The sequence below is a fragment of the Cucurbita pepo genome, chromosome 3 (assembly GCF_057944985.1).
Source record: "Cucurbita pepo subsp. pepo isolate OVF chromosome 3, ASM5794498v1, whole genome shotgun sequence".
In the NCBI taxonomy this organism is placed as follows: Eukaryota; Viridiplantae; Streptophyta; class Magnoliopsida; order Cucurbitales; family Cucurbitaceae; genus Cucurbita; species Cucurbita pepo.
In genome coordinates, this window is record NC_141800.1 from 3,450,586 (window position 1) to 3,472,630 (window position 22,045).

Here is a 22,045-nt window from a genome sequence, read left to right on the forward strand (position 1 = left end):
AGACCCGTAACATTTTTTTTTTAATATTTTAGCTCTAATAAATTTCTAGTTAACAGGGTATTAAGCTTTCAATTTTATATTCGATACATACGTTTTTTAAGTTTGTGTTTAAGGATTAAATTTATATTTATTTTTATATAAATAAATAAATAAATAAATATATATATATATATATATATATTAAAATAATCAATAAAAATATTAAACCCTAAATTTGAACATTTTGGAGAAATCAAAAAGTTAATACAGCTAAATTTTGTAATAAAAAATAGTAAATAAAACGGCTTCTATATATATATATATATTTTATATAAATCCAATAAATAAATAAATAAATAAATATATATATATATATATATTAAAATAATCAATAAAAATATTAAACCCTAAATTTGAACATTTTGGAGAAATCAAAAAGTTAATACAGCTTAATTTTGTAATAAAAAATAGTAAATTAATCGGTTTTTTTTTTTTTTTTTTGTTAAATTAGATCAATACGTCTAATTTTTATTTTTATTTATTTAATTATTATTGTTTTTTTTTTCGGTGCAAATTTTAGAGTAAGAAAAATTTTAACCTCTAATAAAAAATAATGGTGCATATATATATATATATATATATTATTAGGTCCACCATAGGAAACTTGGTTTAATGATTATAAATGTGACATTTATATAATAAGTATGCTCCTATAAATGTGTCACACTGGGAGACAAAGTAAGTGCTCATTTTTCAAATAGTGGGATGAGTGCATCCCATGCTTTCTAAGTGGATAGTTAGGTCTTCAACAAAGTGGGTTAAAACTAGTGCACTCTATGCAACAATATAAGTGCTTGTCTCGAAAAGCACTCGATGGCATATGGACTGGATCAGCTCGAGAACTTAAATAAGGCACGAATTTGTATTAGGGTTCTCGGGTCTTTTCTGTGCAAGTCGAGCTTCTGGGTATATTTTTTTTTTTATTGAAAGTTGAAGATTGAGAGGTCGTTGTTTAGGTATATAATAATAATTTTGCGAGACTAAGTAGAGACACCTTAACTATTGAGTTATATATTTTGGTTGGCTATAAAATGATTCTCTATTGATTCTCGTTTAAGAAAGATGTTAAAGAATAGTTTGACATGTCCGATATTTTTGTTCAATTATTTTTTATGAGATTTCACATCGGTTGGAGAGGATAACGAAACATTATTTATAGGGATGTGGAAACCTCTCGTGTAGATGCATTTTAGATTCGTGAGGCTGACGCCGAAATTTACAAAAATTATGATTTTTTTTTATCCCTATAGTATATTTTGGGGCATTTTTGCCCAGGCGGGTGTAGACGCGATTCTGGTGAACGGTCATACACCTCCGTATTGACCCGATATGAAATGGTAAAGGCTTATCTAAGATGAAAACATGAAAAAGTGGTTTGGAACGAGTATGCAACTATAAGCAACACGCCTTGAACAAACATGACCATGACATCCTTCCCCGCTCAATTGGTTGACGTCCTTGTTGACCGACTCGAACAAGCTGGGACATCTGTCATGCAACCATAAGCAACATGCTTTGGCCAAACATGACCGTGACATCCTCCCTGTCAACTGACTCAGACAAGCAAGAGTGGGACACCCTCACATGTTTGTTGAGCTAAAAACAAATTTTATTGGTATACATTTGAAAAATGTCGTTTTAAAAATTAATAATTTTTTTAAAATTTTGTGTCCATTAAATTTTAAAAATTTAAAATGGTCTAATAAATCTTTAATTTTGTGTCTAAATATATAAATATAAAATTTAAAATATATTAAAATGACATGAAATTATTAGATATTCAAACTAAATAATAATAATAAAAAAAGTTAATTAATTAAATTATCATTTAACTAAATTAATATTCCAAGAAAATAATTCAGGAAAAATAACATAGTTTTCTAAACCGCCCTAATTGAGCAAAACCCCGACCCACAAGATTTTTCTCCATAACCGTACGGACAAAATCAAACCTCTTATCAATGGCGACGAGTACTGGCGAGGAGAGGGCGGCGCCGAAGGTGGAAGGGGCTGACCTTCTGGGGAAACCGACCTTCGCAGAGCTCGACAATGGCCGCTTCCGGTGCGTCGAGACTGGCCACGAGGTCCTCGCCAAGGATAAGGACTCCTACTCTCGGACCAAGCGCTGCCGTCTTGGCCTCATCGATTTCGCTTTGTCCCATCGAAAAGCTCCTCTTAATATGTTCGAGCTTGATCCTCTCTCCCGGTAATCTAAACTTCTTTTTTAGATGCACGTACAATTCGTCAGCATACATGTAGATGAAATATATGGAAGTTTTAGCTCAGTGATCCTGTTTGATTTCTTGGATACTGTGGAAATTCATAGAAATTATATTGAAATAAAGCTTCTATTTGATGGATTGCAGCCTGATAATTGAAAATGCTAGGATGAAATTGAAGTCGCGTAGAGTAGTATTTATTTGGTTGCTATTGTCTTGTAATGAGCACTGTTATTTGAGCTCGATTAATGTTGGAAGTTGGTGACTAGCGTCTTTTTGAGTATGAATTTGTCGTTTCTTGGTATCTAAGTTGTAGTTATTTGGTTATTTTTGAATGATTTTTGCCCTTTCTCTTGCACTTGCAGTTATTTCACGTTAAGTTGGAAATTGGCCTTTTCTTTTTTGCAGTTCGAAGCTGAAATGCAAATTGACTGGTGATACCATCAACAAAACAGAGGAACATATATGGAAGCACATTAACGGCAAACGTTTCCTCAACAAATTAGGTTTGTACTTCTCAGTCTACATGGATTGTTTATGTTAATCCTTTATCTTATGATTATGTGGTCTTAGCAAGTTGTCTGATTAGCAAGTTTGTATTTTCATTGTAGAGCAAAAGGAGTTAGAGAAAGATTCAATGGCTAAATCAGGAGAGCAGAAAGGCAAGAAGAAGGCCGCTAAGGCTTTGAAGCATAGTACAGAAAATTCAAAGAAGAATAAGAAGGAACTAGAGAAGATTATTTCTGAAGCTCGTGAATCGAATGGGGGTAGTGACGCAGAGGATGTCTTCTGGATGCCTCCAGCAGGGCAACGCTGGGATAACGACAATGGAGGAGACCGATGGGGTTCAGAATCAGATTCAGAGCATGAAAGTGAGAAAATCAATGCAATGGGTAGGTGTGTCTAATTTTCAAACTTGACATTATATTTACGTTTACATTTCATTTAAATCACAAGGGTGCTAGGGAGAAATGTAGTAGGTCATTGAATGCAAAATCTAGAATGAGTTGGGTAGCATGACATCAAGTGTGAGCCTAATGTATATTAGAATGGTTTAAAACTTTGTGACTACTCTGTCACTACTTTCAAAGTAAGGCAGGGAGTTAGGTTAGTGTAAATGGTTGTGTTAGAGGGATCTTGGGAGTTCTTTCTTGGGTTTGGTTTTTGGCTTGTGGGATTTGATTTGGGTTTGGGTTGCTTGTCTTTGGCTGTTTGGGTATGTCCCATGCATTTACAAGGCAGGAACATGGTTTTTAGAAAGGAAGTCAAAGAATAATTGACAGAGGATCTGACATAGCTTGTGATTCAACCGTTTAAAAATTTGTTCAAATTACCTGTGGGTTGTCAATGCTTACATTCGTTGGGTATTGGTGGAGTTCTTTGGTGATTTTAAAGATGTCTTCCTCCTTATATGGCTGGAAAGCTATGTTTTTATTTCTATCACTTACTTTGGGTAGTGAATGTGTTAGTCTTATGTACAGTTTGGTGAAGTTTTTTGTATCTCACTGGTAATTTTTCATTTTATCAAAGGAAACGTATCATTTCTTGTCAGAAAAGGAAAAAGGAAAATAGAATGCCAAGCATCCACATAATAATGATACCACCAATGGTTCTTCAAGAGTTTAGAGAGCACTAATCAATCCTTTTTGGACTCTTAAGAGATTTTATTAACTGTCTATTACATGATGCGAATTCGGTTGCTTCCAATGCAACTGTGACTGGGCTGGCTTGGTAGTGCCTTTGATGATGCTACACAGCATTTTGCTATTGACGTTCCAGCTTATGATCCTGATAAAGCATTAAGGGACCCCTGTAATTCTCTTAAAGCATGGTTGCTCCCAAGTCGTATCATATATTTCCAGCTGTTAGGAGAGCTTGGGCTATTTCTCCACTGTTTGTTGTTTCTTGTTATAGGGAGGTGTGCTCTCCTGTCCAATTTTTTCAGCATGGAAGTGAGTTTATCCTTAGTCTACTTCCTCTTCTGCATTGGCCGCCACTTTGGAAAGGATGATTTTCAATTGCATGATTTCTCTGTTGGTTGAGAAGAATTGTGTCGTTCTGTTATACCCATAGGTCAAAAAAAAAAAAAAAAAAAAAAAAAGCGTTTGATGCAGCTCCGCTCGCTGCTCGCCACCGGCAAATGCAAACGGGTCAGGCGGCAAAAGACAGGGCTAGTTCGAAAGGCGGGTCGTTACAGTTTGGTATCAGAGTTTTAGGTTGATAGGTTCTATAGACTCTCTAGATAGAGAGTGTTAGAGTTCTCCATAGCCCAGCTCAACTACGTTGTGCCGCGGTCAGGTAAGCAAAGCTAACATGAGTAGTTTAGATCTTTTAGTGAGCTGAATCGGCTGACTGATATGATGCTAAGTTTGAATTTTATGGAACGCATGATGAGGTGGTGAGAAATGTGGGGAATAAATCTTAATCTAAGATTTGTGATTTGACTTAAATGGCACCCAAAGCTAGAGGGGGTATTTGCAGGCGTCGTATTGGTGGTGGCAGAACACATGCCACCGATGTTCCCTCTCAAGAGACGCCTGAAATATAGACAACCCAAGTCCCTACGCCAGACACAGTGACACCCCCATCATGCACCATGGTGACGATGTTTGTAGAAGAGCTGCAGAACTTGTTACAGACCACCATGACCAGTCAAGTAACAAACATTGTAGATGCAGTGCTGGCAAGCTGATAAGGGCATGGGCATTGGGATCAATTTACGTTAGAAGAGTCTTGCTACCTGAGGGATTTCAAGAAGTATGATCCCCCGTTGTTTGATGGGCGAACCCTGGACATAGAGGCAGCAGAGGCTTGGTTGGTGGCCGTCGAGTTAATCTTCAAGTACATGAACTGCTCTGACACCCAAAAGGTCCACTGTGCAACCTATATGCTAAGACATCAAGCCCATTTTTGGTGGGAGTCAGTTCTCCGCTCCTTTGAGAATAAGGGCAAGCAAGTGACATGGGAACAATTTCGAGAGGCCTTCTTCCAAAAGTACTACCCTAGAACGGTTAGATTTCAGATAGTAGAAGAATTTATACAGTTAAAGCAAGGGGAAAGGACAGTAAAGGAGTATGAGCACGAATTCACTCGATTGTCCCATTTTGCCCCAAACATTGTGCGCACTAATGAGGCCAAGACTGAGAGATTCATCAATGGCCTAAATTGGGACATTCAGGGACATGTGTCGGCCCATGCATCACTGAATTATGCCGAAGTTGTCAGGGTAGCTACTGTCATCGACAATGCCAACCGTCGAAACACGAGGGGGCCCAACAAATCAACAAGGCTCTAGTAATAAGAGGAGGTTTAACATAAACTCCTCCCGGTCTCAGCGACAATCTCCTAGGAGGTAGTTTGACCAGCGACAAAACCCACAGAGACAGTTTGACTAGCAGCAAGGGCCACAAAGACAATTCGACCGACAATCACCTCCAATCGTTGGGAGACCAAAATGTAGGCTGTGTGACAAAGACCCTGGTGGGGAGTGCCTGACTGGGACAGGGGCTTGTTTCAACTGTGGAAAGAGCAGGCATCGGGTAGTTGAATGCCCCCATAAGGGAAGAGCAAATACCGACCGACCTTCAAGGTCGAACCAGGGGAACCGAGGCGGGCAAGTACAGGTTTGAGGCATAGTTCACACCACCACAACTCGTTGAGCCACAAATGCAGGAAACGTGGTGACAAGTACTTGGCTATTATGCATTTGCCTTGTTTGATTCTGGATCAACGCATTCTTTTATATCCACTACTTTCGTTAGACAAGTACTAGTTGGGATAGAGTCTTTAGAGTATAGTCTAACCGTGTCTACTCAAGCTGACACGATAATGTTGGCTGAGGAGAGAATCAGTGAGAGAAAAATAATACTGGCAGGACGCTAGTTTGAGGTGACGTTCATAATCATCGACATGACTGACTTTGATGTTATTCTGGGGATGGACTTGCTCGCAGAGAACTATGTCTACATTGATTGTCATGCAGGAGAGTTACTTTTTCCGTCGCCATCCGGAGACATTTTCAAATTCAAGGGCACCAAGTCCTAAAGTGTACCCAAGATAATATTTGCAATGAAAGCAGATAAACGGGCATGCGGTTGTTGGGGGCTTGTGCCTTGGACTTTACAAGCAACTGGGACGAACACTTGCATTTAGTGGAATTTGCATATAACAACGTTTGAAATATATTTTTGAACGATGTTATATTAAATTTAAATTTTCTTTATGTGCATGCACGTTTAGAAGGTTTAAATTAAATGCATATTTTCAAATATTTCATGTCAATAAGTAATGGTCCGCGACTCGAAATCTCGTAAGGCGGGTTGTTACACGTTCCCTTTGGAGGATCCTCTTCCCACCAAAGAGGGGGCATCCTAACATATAGGGTTGAATCTTGGCCTTTGCTGCCCAAGATTAGGTAGGGATGTAAGATGAAACTACAGTCAGCTAAATCAACTGAAAATGAAACTAACACTAACTTTGAATGCAATTGATATTAGTTTGGATTGGTTTGGTTTAGTCCAATCTCTTCAAGTTCAGTATTTTAGTTCTCTTATATATTGTTCTTTCTTGGGTAATCGTATGTTGCTTCTGTTAAAAGGAGAAAATGTTTCCTGACATTCTGTTTATGGCTACTTACAATTTTACTGTAATAAAATTTGATTTTCTTTTCTCTTCAGACGATGAGGATAACGATAAACATGGTGAAAACAAGTCAGATGAAGATAAACATGGTGAAAATGAGGCAGTTGAATTGTCTAACCGGTACGTTAAAGAAACCGATAGCTAATATATAAGTCGTTTTCTTCCCAGTCTGTTCCAAATTACATCAAGTTATCGTCGTTTACTTACCCAATACGTTTATGATCACAGGACCAAAAGAATGTCCATAGAGATTGGACCCAGCAGCTTTGCTTCAAGAAAGAAGAAGAGTAAGAAAAGCTCCAAGTGAAGCCACATTTCTTCAGGTATTCCTCAATAATCCAACTATATCTCGCTTCCTTAGGCGTGCACGGATGCCTCCGTTCGCCATTTTCGGTATGCTTCATCGCTCCAGGTGCCAATTTTTCCAGCTTAACTTTACGTTTAACTAATCACCATGCACTTTTATCGTCCTCCTTAATGTTCTTAGCTTTAGCTAGCTTATATATATAGCCAATTTGAATCTTTATTGAGCAGGCTTCTGTTTTGCTCTCTTTTCCCTTCTTTTATAGACATGGATATATAGATTGGTTCATAATATTTAATACATTTCTCACTCGTGATCCTGTTCTTTTAAAACCTTCAAATTTGTTCTTAATGTATCACTTTATGTTAGAAAATCTTTGTTGATGTTGTTAGGACTTGATGAAAACTATAGCACATAAGAAAGAGTCATATAATCACTCTATTATTCAGGTAAGTTTTCACACAGATTGGAAAAACAAGAACTTGAACATTAGGAATTTTCTACGTTATTAGTTATTATTTGTGTTCGGTGGTAAATTTAGAATCTAAAAACATTTCCATGACCTGTCATGAAAACTTTCGATCTTTTAGATTGGGGATATATATGTCTTATGTCTTAACCCATTAAGATAGTCATTTGAGCATTGTACAAGTGCTTATGGTTCGTGTTCGTGGTCCGTGGCCACAACTATTTAGTATAATCACTCTATTCAGAACTAGGCTTGACTTGGTTAATAGTGTATGCTCCCTTGTCCTGGAGGCTCGTGCTTAATTAGATTGTTAAATAGTAATAGCCTTGACTTGGTTAATAGTGCCCGCTCCCTTTTCCGGGAGCTTATGCTTAATTGGCCCAAAGTTATTGAATAGTAGTAGGCTTGACTTGGTTAATAGTGCTCGCTCCCTTGTTTTGGAGGCTCGTGCTTAATTGGCCTGAAGTTGTTGAATAGTAGTAGGCTTTGACTTGGTTAATAGTGCTCGCTCCCTTGTCTTGGAGGCTCGTGCTTAATTGGCCCGAAGTTGTTAAATAGTAGTAGGCTTGACTTGGTTAATAATGCCGCTCCCTTGTCTTGGAGGCTCGTGCTTAATGGGCCCGAAGTTGTTGAATAGTAGTAGGCTTGACTTGGTTAATAGTGCCCGCTCCCTTGTCTTGGAGGCTCGTGCTTAATGGCCTGAAGTTGTTAAATAGTAGAGGAAGTATTGAGGATTTGAACTTGCGACCCAAGGGAAAAGAATACTTATTAATTATGGCTGAACGGAGAATATATAAAAGTTTAATGTTTGAAATTTTAAATAATTAATATTTGATAACAAAATTTTGGGTTTGTTTTACCAATTTTAAATTTAATTTATGGTAAGGGAATAAATTAGTGGACTATAACCAAAAAGTACCTAAGGAAATTAAATAAATTAACCGATAAAAATAATAAAACAAGTATAAATTACTTAATCTAATAACAAAAAGTATATTAAATAGTTAAACTAATATAAAAAATTAATATTATTGAATAATGTTTTTGAGTTTCATAGAAAGTAATATTATAAGTCTCGATGTCTTTCTCCAAACAAATGAGAAGTACAAATTTAATACGACTTATTCTACTTAGGTGAACTACCTAAATTTTTATACCATATTTTCAATAATTGACGAATTAATTAATCAACAAAGCTGACCTTTTATTTTCTTTTATAATAAATCTTTGAAAAATAAGCTTTCACCAAAATTGATTTTGCATTCTATTTCATATTAAAGAAAAACTAATGGGAAAATTTAAAATGAATGGCTTTTCAAAATATTAAAAAAATATATATATATATATTATATATAAAAATTAAATTAATAAAAATAGTTTTAAATACAATTATATTCTTGAACTTTCGAAAAAAAATCTAAAAAATACCCTTATTTTTTTGTTTTATTTTAAAAATATCATTTAATTTTTTGTGTTTTAAAAAATAACCTTAAATTTTTAATAGACTTCGATCTATTTGAAGGTTGAAGGTAATCTATGCAGTGTAGACGGATGGATTTAGTCGATAATAAGGATTTATTTTATTTTATTTTTTATTTTAAATAAAAGTAAGGACTAAAATGGTATTTAGCGATAAGAAAATTCTTATGTTATTGAACCACATATCATTTTTAACTAAGGCTGACGTGACAGACATTAAATGTGAATAATATTCATATTATCTATTAAGTTTCGACAATTTTACTCAATGCCTTACTTTAATGAGTTCTTATACAATGTTATGCCTGCTTTTATAGTAAAATAAATAACGATTAGGAGTGTTTATATGAGCTGATAACTCGACTAACCGAGACTACCAATCTAAACCATAAAGGTTGAGTTGGGTTATATTTTTTTTCATTTTTCAATTTGAGATAAGTTGAATTTTTGAAAAGCTGAAAAGAAAAATAAATTTGGTATGCACGTTTATAGTTTTTTTGGTTGGGTCAACCTAATCGACCCAAAAGTAGGTACCATACTCTTAAAAAAATTAAGAATATTTAACGATTGTAACCGATCCGATATTAGTGAGATTTGACTTGTAAATGTTTGATATTTGAAATTTATGAGATTCTAGTTATTCATGTAATATGTACGGTGGATAAATAGTATTTGTTTTAGATAATAAACTAACAATCCGACCATACTGAACCTGGAAATAGAGAGTTGAGTTGAGTTGTGAACTCTATTCGAGTCGTTCGAATCACTAAGCTGACGAACCCGTGTGCACCCCTAATGATAATACTTATTATTTGGACAGAACACAATGGTTCATGAAATTTGAGATGGATGTCTATTTGGTCTCGAAAGTCTTAACCCTTAAGTATAACCGATAATAAACTCTTTAAAGATAATGTAGCTTGTAAGATCGTATATCGTACGAAGCAATCCCAACTCGAATTCTTAGTAAATTAAGGGCGATAATGACTCGTTTTATTAGCAAGTAAAGAAGTCAAATAGTAATTTTTCAATAATTAAGACCTAATATTAACTTTTTAAAATAATAATTTTGAAAATGATACTTTATATTATAAGATAATGAAATTAAAAAAAAAAAAAGGAAAACCAAACTTGGGGGATGGGATTTTGCTTGTCTGTGAAGTATGGGAAGCAATCCACGCAACCTTTTGCTTCGTTGGCAAAGTATAACATATCCATTTCCACGTGTCATACAGCTCTATGCCCAGCTGGATTTAATGCATTATTGGCCTAATTACAAAATTTACATTATTACTACTAATGCAATTTTAATTCTTTTCTAATTAAATTTATTTTAACTAAATATAAATTTAAATTCAAATGTAAATTTAGAAATTTAATTTCGTGAAATTTAGAGACGAAATGAAAATTATTTATGTTATATCCCACATTAGTTCGGGAGGAGAACAAAACACGTCTGTAAGGGTGTAGAAACCTTTCCAACGAGGAAAAACCCAAAAAGAAAAAGTACAAAGAAGACAATATCTGCTAACAGTTGACTAATATCAATAATAATAATAATAATAATAAATGCAAGATAAGACGATGGAAATTCAAATAATGCATTTATTAATGATGTCGTAAATTCATAATCAAGTAAAAAATTTAAATTATAAAAAAAAATCCTTAAATTTTATTTATTTATTTCCAAACAAAATTTATTAGAATTTTGGGGAAATAGTTATTAAAGATTTAAAGTAATAAAATATAAAAAAAAAATAATAATAAAAAAATCTGATCATAAAATATTTGATAAGACCTGACATTGTGTTTATTAATTTAATAAGAGACGTGCGGTTACGTTTATAATTGACATGAAAGTGACTACTAATGAAGATTCTTTATTTATTTTTTTATTTATTTTTTTATTAGAAAGAACAACCGGGAAGATCCCGTCGTTTGTTCAATGGCGAACTGATTGAATTCCATGATTGTTTTTCTTTTTCGATCGCGGAAGTCTTCGAATCCCACTAATTTCAAGCAATGATTCGACATTGCTTTGTTACGGAACTCTGCTTTAATGCCTAATCGAGGAATCGTTTTACCAGATTAACAAATTCAAGATTCCCGTTGGAACTGGAAGTCAAAAATCCGTTCCACTTTCCATTTCTCCTTTTCTCTTTTCTTGCAGAAGGATTTGATTTTATTATCTTCGTTGTGCGTTCCTTCTTTGAAGTGAAGTGGATTTTGCCATCAATCGCGGATAGGGGAAGCAATTTGAGAAACCGAGACGATGGTACGGATTTCGTTTTCGTTCCTTTTCGAGATTCTTTTTTACTTTTTCATTGCGTTCTAGGAAATAGGGTGAAGAATCTTAGGATGAATTTGTCTAGGATTGCTGGTCTTTTTAATGGCGTTTGGTTGTTTCATGATTCTGTAGATTTGAACTGATTGGCGTTGGGGTGTGTGACTCGTGAGTTTGAAATTTTCAACTTATTTTCTTTGGCGCTGAGGATTGGAAGTTGTTAATGGTTGAATGTTTTGAACGTTGAAGTTGAAAAGATTTAAGGGAGTTTGTCAAATCAAATCGTGTTGTTTAATTGCATGTTCATCTCTTTTCATATACGTAATTTTTTTCCCCAGGAAAAATTGCTTTTATATATCATTTCCGTTCTTTGGCCTTTTCTTTTTCCATTTTTGACAGGCGGCGGCAATCTCTTGTGTTTGAACGTTCCTGGTTTTCATACCTCGTTTTTTCTGTTTTTCTTTTCCTTAGTCGGTGAAGAGGCGTGGCGTAATGGAATTACAAAGCTACGTATTTTGATCTCCTTTAAAACTTCATTTGTGAGAGAATAATTTATGCTCTTTGGCCAGTTGGACTTGGATTATACCCTTTTGGATATACTGGTATCTGCCTTGTAGCTGAGGATTTTGATTAATTTTGGCTGATTTCATCGTTTTTCTTTGTTCATTAGACAAGAAGAGGTTCTTAAGATTTGGAAGAGAATCTGATTTCATCGTTTTTCTTTGGTCATTAGACAAGAAGAGGTTCTTAAGATTTGGAAGAATTTGATAGAGTCTGAAATTGATGGGGGCTGCAAATTCAAGGGAGGAACCATCAGTTCCGTCCGTTTCATCATCGTCATGGAGTGATGCATATGCTCAATCCCCATATACTCAAACCCCTTATGCTCAGGAAACATACGCTCGACCCCCATATGGTCAGCAAAGTCAGAGTTATGTGCCACAGCAATCATTTTCCTCACCGCAGTGTTACCCTCCTCCTGAAAACTACCATGGTGGTGCTGCTGCTGATAATAGAAAGAAGTTCGACAGACGATACTCGAGAATTGCTGATGATTACAAGTCCTTCGAGGAGGTAAGATAGAATGGAATGTTCCTAATGGGAAATTGTTTTCCGATGTTAAACTTTGTTAATTTACAAGTTTGATCAGGCCTTTGAATTTTCAAACGTGTTTAATAAGTACCTGCGTGCCTAATAAATCTCTAAACTTTCGGTTTTATGTTAATAAGCCCTTGAGCTTTCAATTTTAAAGTTGAAGGACCTATCTAACACAAACATGAAAATTTAGGGACTAAAACTTTGAATTTAACCTTAAATTTTGTGCGGAGAGTGAATGAAAACAAATAATTTCTTGCTTAGGAATGTTATTTCCAGTTTCGTGCATGCATCTATAACCTTGATTCTCTAAGAAAGAAACAGCATTTGGTTCAGCGTTCTGTGGTTGGAAGAACAGAATGTTAATCGGTTGATAGGCATTGTTTACAGTTGGTTTTCGTTATGTTTTGTTTTTAGAAGGATATGTTCTTCACTTGATGCAACTTTATTAAGGATAAAATATAAGAACTTGGTCGTATGCATTTTCATATTTACATTCTGCAAACTATAAATAAGGTGAAACTTGTTTTCTACAGGTAACAGGAGCTCTTGCCCGTGCTGGGCTCGAGTCATCCAATCTCATTATTGGAATTGATTTCACAAAGAGCAATGAATGGACAGGTGCAAGATCATTTAACAAACGAAGCCTTCATGACATCAGTAATGGTCCCAATCCTTATGAACAAGCCATATCCATTGTCGGGAAAACGATGTCTGCTTTTGATGACGATAACTTGATTCCGTGTCTTGGATTTGGAGATGGTAATTACTTAAATTGTCCTCCGTGGGCTGTATTGTTCTGTTTCAAATTTCCATGCCTCATATTACAAATGTCTTGTGTAATTTGCAGCATCTACACACGATCAAGAGGTCTTTAGTTTCTATCCAGAAGGGAGATTTTGTAATGGATTTGAGGACGTGTTGAATCGTTATAGGGAAATCGTTCCCCATCTACGTCTTGCAGGTTCTACAATAAATTTACTTCTTCATGCTTTATATTTTATCAAATTCTTTCTCACATACATGTAATGGTTCTTACGAGGTTATTTGTTATTCTATAACAGGACCAACATCATTTGCCCCTGTTATTGAGATGGCAACGACAATTGTGGAGCTGAGTGGTGGCCAATATCACGTTCTGTTGATAATTGCTGATGGGCAGGTACTAATACAGTTCAAAGGAAAAAACTTGGTGGAATCTGTTTCTTTTTTTCGTTTTTAGAACAAGCTGAGTTTTCTTAAAATGTTTCTCATGAATGAAAGAAAAAAGGATTAAACATTCTTTTAATCCTTGTACTTTAAATTTTGCACCTATACTTTCCATAGTTCTTAAAACTAGTCCTTATTGTTTGTTTGAAGTTAATCTTTATCGAATTCGGTAAAATAAAATAAGAAAAGGATTATCTTTCCCAAATTTATCAAAGGGACAAATTCCAAAGGACTGAATGGCGTTTTAACCGGATTTTTTTTTTTTTTTTGAAACTTGATTGAGAATTCACGTGCGAGTATTGCAAGATATCTGTTCTTCTGTTCCTTTATCTTTTTCTGAAATGAGAAATATCTCAGGTGACTAGAAGTGTGGACACTGAGCACGGGAGGCTAAGTCCACAAGAGCAGAAAACAGTTGATGCCATTGTGGCAGCAAGGTGGGTATAAGATTTAAATACCTTATTAAATTTAACATTCTGTACAGATTCTCATAATTTTATATGCTTTCATTTCAGCAATTTCCCCCTTTCAATCGTTTTAGTTGGTGTTGGGGATGGACCGTGGGATACAATGAAAGAATTCGACGATAATATCCCCGCCCGTGCCTTCGATAATTTTCAGGTAAGCAGAGGCATGCCCTTACTTGCCTTTTGTTATCTAAAATCTGCTTGCTTTGCTTATCTTATATAACTGCAAATTTAAGAGACCCTTTTTCTTTTTGGTTCCCATCTCCCTTTAGTTTGTGAATTTTACTGCAATCATGTCAAAGAATGTTCCCCAGTCCCGGAAGGAGACAGAATTTGCACTTGCAGCTCTGATGGAGATTCCTTCTCAATATAAAGCCACCTTGGAGCTTAATCTACTGGGGTAAGAAGCGTTTATTCCATATGTTATTTTAGTAGGAAATTTTTTCAAAAGGGAATCATCATCTTTATTGTCACAATCATTTTATTCGTTCTTATCCCAGGACTCGGAAAGGCAATGCTCCAAAGAGGATTCCACTTCCTCCACCTGTTGCAGCATCTTTCAGCAGACCAAGACCTCCTCAATCCTTTAATTTTCAGCCCAGCGTGCCTCCATATCCTGGGGATAATAATTCAATCGAAACTGTTCGTTCGATCGATCTTTCGTCCTACGATGACAAGGTAATTTTTGTGTGCTGTGATGTGGATTTGTTTGACTACCGCTCTCTAACTCTGACTGTTGCAACTAGTTTTATTTGTCCTAGTGAGTCTTGGATGATTTTTAGAACGATATGAAGTGCTTAAAAACATTTTATTTTATGTAAACGGTGAGATCTCACATCAGTTGGAGAGGGGAACGACACATTCTTTATAAGGGTGTGGAAACCTCTCCTTAGCAGACACGTTTTAAAAACCTTGAGAGGAAGCTCGGAAGGGAAAACTTAAAGAGGGCAGTATCTGCTAGCGGTGGACTTGAGCTGTTACATAGATTATAAGCATAGTTCTACCGATTCTTGTATTGTTGGTCATTATCTCGGGGTGGCTCCATATCACTAAGATTTTGATTAAGAACGCTACCATGTCCATTAGCAGACACGTTTTAAAAACCTTGGTCATTATCTCGGGGTGGCTCCATATCACTAAGATTTTGATTAAGAACGCTACCATATCCATTTTCATTTTTACTTTAAGAGTTCTCATCTCAATACCAACCGCTAGTTTTTCTGCTCACAGTTATGCGGCATTTGCCTTAGTAACCCAAAGGACTTGGCATTTGGTTGTGGACATCAGGTAATCTTCTGTGCTTCAAGTTTACAAGTATTACTAAAATTTGAGTTCTTTACCCTAACAAATGTGCTCGTCAATCGCAGACTTGTGGCGAATGCGGACAGGATCTTCAAATATGCCCGTTCTGCCGGAGTGCAATCCACACACGGTTAAAGCTCTACTGATCAAATCTCGACGAGTAGCCGGAGTGCAATCCACACACGGTTAAAGCTCTACTGATCAAATCTCAACGAGTCATACTCGTCGAAACAATCATCATGCAAGTTTGTGATATGATGCACAGGCATAACGCCTCGATATCGAACAATTGCTTGGCCCTATAGATGTGAAAATGTAGACAAACAATTCTATTCATACCTTTTGTTACTGAATGATGCTTTTATCAAAGTTTGATGGTTTGAGTCTTCTTGGTTCCAGTAGCCATGGTCAGAGGAGGAGGAGGTGTTGTAAATGAAATTTGGCCACTGGAATTCATTCTTTTCTTTCTTAAATTTATTTATCCATTGTCTTTGCACATAGAAAAATATGTTATGTCATGTAATGTAATGTAATGATATTTTTGTGTACTTTTTGGCAAGTTATTTTATCAATGAAAAATAAGGTAAATTTATCCTCTCAGGGTTTTGCATTTGTTGTTTAAGATGGATAAGTAATTGTATTTTAATATTTTGAGGTATTAAAATAGAATATTTTAAAAGTTTCGTGACAAAAATGCTCTACAAATTTAAGAATTAAAATGAAATTTAAACTATGATCGATTACCGACTCAACCAACCTGATTTTTCCAATCCAAAATGCTCTACAAGTTTAAATCAAGTCATTCACATGAACTCAAGGCCAAACTGAATTTTCTAGTAATATCCACTTGAGAAAAGAGAAAAAAAAAGCTTTGAAATTCCCCATCGATCCCGAACCTGTGCTTTCGTCGTTCTCACTCCTCCATAGCATCGCCTCCTTCGATTACCTCGACTTTTTCCTTCAATGGCGTAATCTTTGTCAGCAGAACCTCTGTAGTTCAAGAAAGCACGAGTCATCGGTCGAGCAATGGGGGTGTAAGGGATGTGGAAAGAGAAACAAGACATGAAAGCTATGAGTAAACAAATGACTAACCCGTTTTTTTGGGGAAGGAATAGCCTTTTGAACTGACATACGTACGAGGATTTGGCAACAGGTGGTTTCTCATATAATCCTTTTGGCCCTGTGAGTCATCGACATACTTTTTAGATGCATATTTTCCTTTATTATCTTCACAGAGATCGAGGTACATTACGAACACGAACCTTGGTAATAACACAAACATCGACGTTACTTCCACTCCCCAAATCGTTAAATATCCCAGAACATATCGCCTCGGTTACCAGCCGAATCCCTTCATCCCTCTACAACAAGGAAATAAAAGCTCACCAATCACCATGGTAAGATACACCAAGTTGTTCAAATTTAGCTGTATCTATATAAGCACATGAACTTACAGTCAGGCCTTCTTTGTACTTCGATTCAAAAACAGACATTGCAGCTAGAGAACCTGATCCCATTGTAGCATATGGCAAGGTGTCGGTGGATCCGTGAGGATAGATCTGCAGATGAAGTATAGCATTAAAAGATGGCATGTTATGCAACCCAAAATCGTTTGTTTTTCAGAACAAAACTCACGGTATGTAAATGAGGTCCAGTAACATCGACTCCACCAAGCACCAAAGCGGCTGAAACGTAGCCTCGATAACTAGGACAAAAGGGATGGGGAGACTTAAATTTCATGCTTCAAATAGATGAGAGATATGGAAAGAATCCAAGTAGACAAAACAAAGGCTATACCCAAAAAGGTGTTTCTTGAGAAGGGTCAGAGCGGTAACAACCCTTGATTCTCGACCGGTGTGGTAACGATGCAATTGCAATTGGGAGCTAACCATGTCTTAAAAAATGCAAGAATAGTAGAATTAGTTGTGTTCGAGAAACAATATTGACAAAACTAAGTAGCAGAAGCAAGATACCACCAACTACCTGTTACTGCCTCTGTATCAGCAGCTGTTCCTGCTCCACAACAATATATGTTTGGTGCCATATAATGAATTTTCTCACAGTTCTTGTCAGCAACAATAGGGCCTTCAGTAGCACGAGTATCTGCCCCAAGAATAACACCATCCTGAAGCAACTCAGGAAGATTAAACAAAACATTTATTCGAATTTACAAAAGAAACTTCGGTGTATTATAACATAATTGAAAAGAAGAAAACGTGTAGTGATACGCATTACATTAGCTAAGTAACTGGACCAGACTACTCAATTCAGTCATCTTCTTAAAAATGATGTGAACTTTATCAACAAAGTGAATGCTTAAATGCTTCAGACAACACAACCAGAAGATAGCAATTTTAGTACCACTAAGACGTTTCCCCATTTAAAAATTTCTTCATACAAAGAATATCTGCAACACTTTGATGTATATGCATTAGGAGATATTGGGAGACTAATAAAAAAATTTCTCGATAAAGTTATTGTCTGGAAGAACAACATTTGGCTCCAAAAAACAACTGAAAAATAATAAGATTGATCTATGTTACAAGAGTAGCCGATTACCTCGAAGATTAAACCCACAATGGTAGTTCCAGTCTTAAGGTAAGACGGATATTTGAGACCTTTCTTTGCAAGCATATCATTTCTTCTGCAGAGATCAAAATTAAAGCCACCCTTGGGAGGGGCATCAACTGCAGTGCTAGACATAGCTAAATTTCAAGTGCACCTGCAAAGTTGAAACAAAATATCGAACTGGCTTCCGCGCGAAAATCAACAGAAAAAAGTGGAAAATAAAAATCAATCAACCCCACAACTTGTTACAATATACTTCCAAGAATCCAACTAGATCATTGTTCCTAACGTTGAACCAAATTAACGGGTCGCTTCGCTACACCAAGAAATTCAAGATGACATAAATGAAACAAACTTCATGAGTGAAATCTCGGAACCTCAACCAAGACTAAAGAGTCGCGATACATTCCCAACCTATAATCACGAAGAATGAATATCCCCCAGAAATCAAACATGGAAAAGTAGAACGGAAAAAAAATCCCCATTTCCTAACACTTACATTCCATCCCGAGTCTTTCAAGCAATAAAATACCAAAAAATGTACATGTCGAACGTTTGTCATTACTTCATTTGATGATCTAACAAAAAACTAAGAAAATTATCGAAAGAAGCAGTATCACAAATTCCAATTTCGCCAGGAGCGGGCAGATTAAAATGGCAACATCAAATGGTTGAACACGAAGAACAGAAGAACTGGAAGATTCAGATTTGTTAAAATCAAACCTGAAAACGAGGAAAATGGAGGATCCAACTTGGGGAGCAGCGAGAGTTCGAGTGAGACTTGAGCGAATTACCTCCACTCCTCGTTTCTTTGTCTAAAAAGCAAATAACTTGCAGAGAAGGAAAAGACATTTTAAAAGAATATAAAAAAAAAAAAAAAAAAAAAAAAAAGATTTTGGGGGATGAAATTGAACTTCAAGTATGGGCCAGAAACTTAGCATAATTAATATTGGGCCTGAAAGTTCTACAGGCCCATTTTGTTTGTTTGCATAATTAATATTGGGCCTGAAAGTTCTACAGGCCCATTTTTGTTTGTTTGCATAATTAATATTGGGCTGAAAATTCTACAGGCCCATTTGTTTGTTTGCATAATTAATATTGGGCCTGAAAGTTCTACAGGCGCATTTTGTTTGTTTTATGCCACGGCGTATTTAATAATATTATAAATAATTTATTATTGGACAAATTAATTTATAAATATTTTTTTTTTACATCTATTAGTGAATACATAAGCGTCTATTACTCTTACTATAAATATTTTAAGGGTTTTTTTGGACTTTTCAAATATTTTATTTAAATATTTGGAACGAGGTTAAAATTGTCATATTCATAAATATTTTTATTTTGTGCTAAATTTGCTATTATATTTAGGTTAAACAATTTTATATGTAATTTCTCTTATATATTAAAAAAAAAAAAAACAAGAAAAAAATTACATTTAAGTAACATTCTAACCCCGATTTTTAAACTCGTTATTTTAACCCCTGAAATTTTATTTAGTAGTATTTTGATCTATGCAAAGTTTTAATATTAAAAAAAATAATGATATTTTTTAAATTTTATTAACTGTTTCCATCCAAAATTAACGGTAGAAATATTTCTTATTTGAAGGTACTATTAAAACGTTTGAAAGTTATGGGTATTTTTAAGACAAACTACAAAGTATATGGTTATTTTTATTAATTTAGTTAATATATATACGTGGAGAGAGAAAAGGTAGATTTTTCACATAATTTTAGGACAAAATAAAATGCAATAAAATAGGAAGGAAAACAAAATATTTTGCAAAAAAAGAAAAAAGAAAAAAAAAAAGTTGGAACAGAAAATATCTTTTATCTTGTCTGGTAGGAGAAAGCCATTGGGCCAACCAATAATGAAAGTAGAAAATGGCCACAAATGAAAACAACTTATCTCTGAATCCAAGTCCCAAAGCCTGGTTAGTTCAAGCACAGTTCCTTGATGCTAGCCATTGACATAACCACCCAGCCATGGCTTCTTCCCAGTCCTGGTTCAATCTCAGGAAAAGCACAGCCGCCCCGGCAGCTGCAGCGGCGGTGGCGAAAAACCATTGCCAATCTGCAAGAAAACAGCCAAACAAGACAAGAACCCACAGCAGCTGCAGGCAATATCAGACGCCAGGTTCTTACCTCACAAGGAAGAATTAAGCTTAATGCATACCCGGATCGAGAATTCTATGCTTTTCCACGATTTGTTACTCATGTCGACAATGGCTTCATTTCCAGTTTAACCAATTTGTATCGGGAAAGGCTGCATCCGGGTATCGAAGTCCTCGACTTGATGAGCTCTTGGGTTAGCCATCTCCCTAAAGAAGTCGAGTATAAACGAGTGGTTGGACATGGGTTAAATGCTCAGGAGCTTGCTAAGAACTCCCAACTTGATTACTTCTTTGTGAAGGATCTTAATGAAGATCAGAAGCTTGAGTTGGAGAGTTGCAGTATTGATGCAGTTGTGTGCACTGTTAGTGTGCAGTATCTTCAACAGCCTGAGAAGGTTGCTTTTAAGTCTTATTGATCATGTGTTCTGTACATTGTTTCCATTATGCAGTTGCAAGGAGCAGTTCTATGCATCAAATTATGTCCATAAATTACGCCCGAAATCTGTATCTGTAACGGTCCAAGCCCACCGCTAGCAGATATTGTCTTCTTTAGAGTTTCTCTTTCGGACTTCCCCTCAAAGTTTTTAAAACGTGTCTGCTAGGGAGAGGTTTTCACACTCTTATAAAGAATGTCTCTCTAGCTGATGTAATATTTCACAATCCCCCCCCCTTCAGAACCCAGCATCCTCGCTGGCACACCGTCCGGTTTTCACCCCCCTTCGTAGCCCAGCATCCTCATTGGCACACTATCTGGTGTCCATCCCCCTTCGAAGCTCAGCATCCTTGCTGACACACCGCTCGATATTTGACTCTGATACCCATTTGCAATGGCCCAAGCTCACTACTAACCGATATTGTCCTCTTTGGGCTTTCCTTTTCAGACTTCCTCTCAAGGTTTTTAAAACACGTCTGCTACGGAGAGGTTTCCCTCCCTTATAAAGAATGCTCCATTCCCCTCTCCAACCAATGTGGGATCTCAAAATCTACCCCCTTTCGGGTCCAACGTCCTCGTTGACACACCACCAGGTGTCCACTCCCCTTTCGGGTTTAACATCCTCGCTAGCACACCGCCCAGTGCTTGACTCTAATACCATTTGTAACAGCCCAAACCCACTGTTAGCAGATATTGTCCTCTTTGGGCATTTCCTAGCAAACGCGAGCCCAAATAGGACAATATCTGCTAGCGATGGGCTTGGACCGTTACAGTATCTTTTGAGCTCGGAGAATCAAACCCATCCTAAGATTCTTTCTACTTCTCGAAAAAGTTCTAACCCCGTGTCTTTACACAACTTGATTTAGCACTTCAGAGCCCCCCAAGATGAGGGAATAGATGCATCATGGCCAATATTAGCAGGCAATCCAAGATAACTATAACATTCAAACTAACATAAACAAAGCTATAAATATTGATGAAAATGGAAAGGCTAACCAATGAGTATCACTGCAGGTGTTCGCCGAGGTGTTCAGGGTGCTAAGGCCAGGAGGAGTGTTCATCATTAGCTTTAGCAACAGAATGTTCTATGAGAAAGCTGTGAGTGCATGGAGAGAAGGGTCTGCATACAGTAGAGTACAATTAGTAGTCCAATATTTCCAATGCGTTGAAGGATTTACACAACCAGAGATTATAAGAAAGATGCCTGCTTCAAGCGGCACTGCAGAAGATAACTCACCGTTCAGCTGGATTCTGAGGCTGCTAGGCTTGTTTTCTGGCTCAGACCCTTTCTATGCAGTCTTGGCTCACAAGAACTTCAAGCCTGTATATACAAATTAAACTACTTGATCTCGGAAATATGTAACTTTATTAGTTCAACTCTCGTGTCCGTTTCGGAGTAGACGTCTTCCTTTCTGTCAAC

General features: G+C 36.3%; 4 protein-coding genes across 5 annotated transcripts; 3 read left to right on the top strand and 1 right to left on the bottom strand.

The window, feature by feature from the left end:
* The first annotated feature begins 1,925 nt into the window (after positions 1 to 1,925).
* On the top strand, positions 1,926 to 7,514 carry LOC111789715 (uncharacterized). Of its 2 annotated transcripts, XM_023670384.2 has the most exons (5): positions 1,927 to 2,245; positions 2,667 to 2,764; positions 2,870 to 3,151; positions 6,935 to 7,019; positions 7,128 to 7,514. In XM_023670384.2, the coding sequence occupies exons 1-5, from the start codon at positions 2,001 to 2,003 to the stop codon at positions 7,204 to 7,206; spliced, it is 789 nt and encodes a 262-aa protein (XP_023526152.2). In that variant the 5' UTR covers positions 1,927 to 2,000; the 3' UTR covers positions 7,207 to 7,514. The 2 variants fall into 2 exon arrangements, with proteins under 2 accessions (XP_023526153.1, XP_023526152.2); XM_023670385.2 differs by lacking the exon at positions 7,128 to 7,514 and having other exon boundaries at positions 1,926 to 2,245; positions 2,870 to 3,155.
* A 3,528-nt stretch (positions 7,515 to 11,042) lies between these two features.
* LOC111785643 (E3 ubiquitin-protein ligase RGLG1) lies at positions 11,043 to 15,712 on the top strand. Its single transcript, XM_087122010.1, has 11 exons — positions 11,043 to 11,426; positions 11,835 to 12,509; positions 13,067 to 13,292; positions 13,381 to 13,494; positions 13,595 to 13,692; positions 14,097 to 14,176; positions 14,255 to 14,360; positions 14,479 to 14,606; positions 14,707 to 14,884; positions 15,437 to 15,493; positions 15,574 to 15,712. The coding sequence occupies exons 2-11, from the start codon at positions 12,219 to 12,221 to the stop codon at positions 15,652 to 15,654; spliced, it is 1,359 nt and encodes a 452-aa protein (XP_086978136.1). The 5' UTR covers positions 11,043 to 11,426; positions 11,835 to 12,218; the 3' UTR covers positions 15,655 to 15,712.
* A 515-nt stretch (positions 15,713 to 16,227) lies between these two features.
* Positions 16,228 to 18,918, bottom strand: LOC111791907 (proteasome subunit beta type-7-A). The gene is made up of 9 exons (XM_023673420.2): positions 18,800 to 18,918; positions 18,068 to 18,230; positions 17,492 to 17,633; positions 17,306 to 17,402; positions 17,144 to 17,213; positions 16,963 to 17,067; positions 16,771 to 16,869; positions 16,601 to 16,688; positions 16,228 to 16,498 (listed from the first exon to the last, which is right to left on the bottom strand). Exons 2-9 carry the CDS (start codon positions 18,209 to 18,211, stop codon positions 16,422 to 16,424), a joined length of 822 nt encoding a protein of 273 aa, XP_023529188.2. The 5' UTR covers positions 18,212 to 18,230; positions 18,800 to 18,918; the 3' UTR covers positions 16,228 to 16,421.
* Positions 18,919 to 20,006: 1,088 nt separating this feature from the next.
* Positions 20,007 to 22,002, top strand: LOC111791909 (S-adenosyl-L-methionine-dependent methyltransferases superfamily protein). The gene is made up of 2 exons (XM_023673422.2): positions 20,007 to 20,587; positions 21,640 to 22,002. Exons 1-2 carry the CDS (start codon positions 20,036 to 20,038, stop codon positions 21,961 to 21,963), a joined length of 876 nt encoding a protein of 291 aa, XP_023529190.2. The 5' UTR covers positions 20,007 to 20,035; the 3' UTR covers positions 21,964 to 22,002.
* The last annotated feature ends 43 nt before the right edge of the window (positions 22,003 to 22,045 follow it).